Source organism: Bubalus kerabau, chromosome 15 (assembly GCF_029407905.1).
Source record: "Bubalus kerabau isolate K-KA32 ecotype Philippines breed swamp buffalo chromosome 15, PCC_UOA_SB_1v2, whole genome shotgun sequence".
Lineage (NCBI taxonomy): Eukaryota > Metazoa > Chordata > Mammalia > Artiodactyla > Bovidae > Bubalus > Bubalus kerabau.
Window position 1 is genome coordinate 80,879,936 of NC_073638.1, and position 4,101 is coordinate 80,884,036.

Genomic DNA, 4,101 nt, shown 5'->3' on the forward strand with positions numbered 1-4,101 from the left:
TAAGTTAAATAAGCAGGGTGACAATATATAGCCTTGACGTATTCCTTTTCCTATTTGGAACGAGTCTGTTGTTCCATGTCCAGTTCTAACTGTTGCTTCCTGACCTGCATATAGGTTTCTCAAGAGGCAGGTCAGGTGGTCTGGTATTCCCATCTCTCTCAGAATTTTCCACACTTTATTATGATCCACACAGTCAGAGGCTTTGGCATAGTCAATAAAGCAGAAATAGATGTTTTTTCTGGAACTCTCTTGCTTTTTTGATGATCAAGCAGATGTTGGCAATTTGATCTCTGGTTCCTCTGCCTTTTCTAAAACCAGCTTGAATATCGGGAAGTTCACAGTTCATGTATTGCTGAAGCCTGGCTTGGAAAAGTTTGAGCATTACTTTACTAGAGTGTGAGATGAGTGCAATTGTGTGGTAGCTTGAACATTCTCTAGCATTGCCTTTGTTTGGGATTGGAATGAAAGCGGACCTTCTCCATCCCTGTGGCAACTGCTGAGCTTTCCAGATTTGCTGGCATATTGAGTGCAGCACTTTAACAGCATCATCTTCAGGGATTTGAAATAGGTCAATTGGAATTCCATCACCTCCACTAGCTTTGTTCATAGTGATGCTTCCTAAGGCCTACTTGACCCACATTCCAGGATGTCTGGCTCTAGGTGAATGGTCACACCATCGTGATTATATGGGTCATGGTGATCTTTTTGTACAGTTCTTCTGTGTATTCTTGCCACCTCTTCTTAATATCTTCTGCTTCTGTTAGGTCCATACCATTTTTGTCCTTTATTGCAAATCTAGAGGTCTACAAATAAGCATTTTATGAAGAAAAATATAATTGGGAAACTTTAATCAAAATGTTAAATTAATTCTGATTATTTCATATTGTTCTTTGAATTTTATTATATTGACTTTTTTTTTTTCCAACGTACATATTTACTACTATAATGCATGTGTGCTAAGTCGCTTCTTTTGTGTCCAGCTCTTTTCAACACTAAGGACTATAGCCCACCAGGCTCTTCTGTCCATGGGATTCAATAGGCCAGAATACTAGAGTGGGTTGTCATCTTCCCAGGCCAGGAATTGAACCCGTGTCTCTTATGTCTCCTGCATTGGAAGCAGATTCTTTACCACTACTGTCACCTGGGAAGTCCACTCCTATAATATTGGCACAATTTAAGCATAAAAGTTTCATTGTAAAAAATGCATCATTCCATCCCTGATAGTTTCAGTCACAGAATAAGAAAGTATTTCTCTAAAAATAGTTTCTCTACCAAAGCAGGCATAGATTTAGAGCATCACGTTGGAAGGCCACAGCATTAGGCTCTTGACTGTGTGGCTTCTAAGGGAAAAAATTAGTTAGAACTTAGCATAGCAGCGTTTAGTACTTGAACTTTTGTCCTTGGAGACATGCCAAGTAATCTTGCTTGGAAATTGGTCCACAGAGATGACCAGTTTGCATTATCAACAGTCTCCAGAATATGAGGTAGCCTGGAGTCATCAGGATAAGAGGCAAGAGATATGGTGCTCCACTTACATCTATGTACACAGTTGATCCCTGATACTCATTCTAGACATAACTTCCTGACAAATTTTATGCATGATCAGGAGTTGAACAAAACTTTATTTGATTTATTTTTGCCTCAGAATAAAACAAAATGAATGCACTAAAATTTAAAAGAACTTATCTCAAAGAAAACAAATATTGCATTATAGAAATTTTCAACTCAAATGGTCTTATGTGTTATTTGTGAGAAAAATGGGAGTTTGACATACTTCTAGAGAGAAAATATTGGAATAAAGTATTTTTTCACCAACTTGGCTGAAAGTAAGTATCATTCTCAAATTTGGAAGGTTTTAGGTAGGATCCAATAAAACGGGAACTTTATCAGCAGAATATGCATGCAGATATCTTTTAGACCTTATTAAAAAAGTGTCAGGATGTGTGGAAGGAGAAGTACAGAGTTGATATGATCAGGGTCTACAAGTCATTTGCATTTTTAGAAATATAATTTTGGAAGAAATTTGATTTTCACTGGTCAGGTTAGAAAAATATCATATATTTTGGAAATTAGTACTAACATATGGCCTATCATTTTAATACACCCTATTAAAGTCCACTAAGTTTGGATACTTGTCATTAACATTAAACAGTATTTGAAATGAAAGAACAAAACATGGTACATTAAAATTTTCTTTTATCATTCTTTATTATATAGCTAGCAGTTTACTCTTGGTTTTGTTGAAATTAATTATAAATAGGAGTATGGTATTATGGTGTGGTGTAGTGGTAAAGAATCTTCCTGCTATGCAAGAGACATGGGTTTGATCTCTGAGTGGGGAAGATATACTGGAGGAGGATACTGCAACCCACTCCAGTATTCTTGCCTGGAAATTCCATGGACAGAAGAGCCTGCAGGGCTACAGTGCATGGGGTTTGCAAAGAGTCGGACATGCCTGAGCACACACACACAAGGTCTTATGAACAAGCTCTCTAGAGTCAATCTATGGAGGTGGAATTGCAGGTTCAAAATTTAGTAGTTCTGTATCTGGACAAGTTAATTAAATTATTTGTGCACTTGTCTCATCAGAAAAATATGGCTAAAACAGTACTAATTATGATATAAAAATCTCATGAAATGCATTAATTAAATGCCTTAACAGGAGCATTTAGGAGCATATCAGGCTTATTCTAATTCTTCAATGAATTAGTTTGTTTGTTTTTTTTTATAATATATCCAAATGTCAACTCACACCTATTTTTATATTTGGAAATCAAAATAAGTTTTTGTCTCTGCATACACTATACACACCTCCTTATCATCATTTCATGGGAACACTAAATTAATATAAATAAGTGATGTCATTATACATACACAAAGTAATTTTTTTTTTAATTTTTTAAGTAATTCCTGCTGAATATCAACTTTGATTTCTCAACAGTTTGGAGCATTTGAACACTATGGGCAGAAGGAATATCACACAGGTGTCTGACTTCATCCTCATGGGACTGACAGACTCTGAAGAGATCCGGCTGGTCCTCTTCACCCTCTTTCTCCTGATATACCTGATCACTGTGCTGGGGAATGTGGGGATGATCCTGATAATCTACCTGGATTCCCGGCTTCACACACCTATGTATTTTTTCCTCAGTCACTTGTCATTTCTTGATCTCAGTTACTCAAGTGTCATCACCCCTAAAACCTTAGACAACTTACTGAATTCCACCAAGAACATTTCGTACCCGAACTGCTTCATCCAGATGAGTTGCTTTATATTCTTGGGTGCCACTGAATGTTTCCTTCTCTCCTCCATGGCCTATGATCGCTATGTAGCTATCTGCAACCCTCTGCATTACCCGATTGTCATGTACACCAGACGCTGCTGGTCCCTAGTCTTCGGATGTTATTTGATTGGCTTTATGGACTCTTTTGTTAATGGACTTTGCATGAGCAGATTGCATTTCTGCAAATCCAATATAATCTTTCACTTTTTCTGTGATCTATCCCCAATTTTAGCCTTGTCCTGCACTGACACACATGACATAGAAATCATCATATCCACTTTTGCTGGCTCTAGCCTAGTGCTGTCTCTTCTTACAATAGCAGTGTCCTATGTCTCCATCATGTCTACTATCCTCAAAATTACTTCCATTTCTAGTAAGCAAAAAGTTTTCTCTACCTGTGCATCACATCTTCTGGGGGTCACCATCTTTTACGGCACTATGATTTTTACTTACTTAAAACCAAGTAAATCCTACTCCTTGGGAAAGGATCAGATAGCTTCTGTTTTTTACACTATTGTCATCCCCATGCTGAATCCACTCATATACAGTCTTCGAAACAAGGAAGTAAAAAATGCTTTCAGTAGAGTCATGCAGAAGATGAAATGAAAGTCGCTCAGTCGTGTCCAATTCTTTGTGACCCCATGGACTATACAGTCCATGGAATCCTCCAGGCCTGAAGTGGGGAGCCTTTCCCATCTCCAGGGAATCTTCCTAATTCAGAGATCGAATTTGGGTCTCCTACATTTCAGGCAGATTCTTTACCAGCTAAGCCACAAGGGAAGCCCAAGAATACCTGAGTGGGTAACCTGTCCCTTCT

General features: G+C 37.9%; 1 protein-coding gene across 1 annotated transcript; it reads left to right on the plus strand.

Moving 5' to 3' along the window:
* The first annotated feature begins 2,960 nt into the window (after positions 1-2,960).
* Positions 2,961-3,890, plus strand: LOC129627927 (olfactory receptor 8H1-like). Its single transcript, XM_055547368.1, has one exon. It carries the CDS (start codon positions 2,961-2,963, stop codon positions 3,888-3,890), a length of 930 nt encoding a protein of 309 aa, XP_055403343.1.
* Positions 3,891-4,101: the final 211 nt, after the last annotated feature.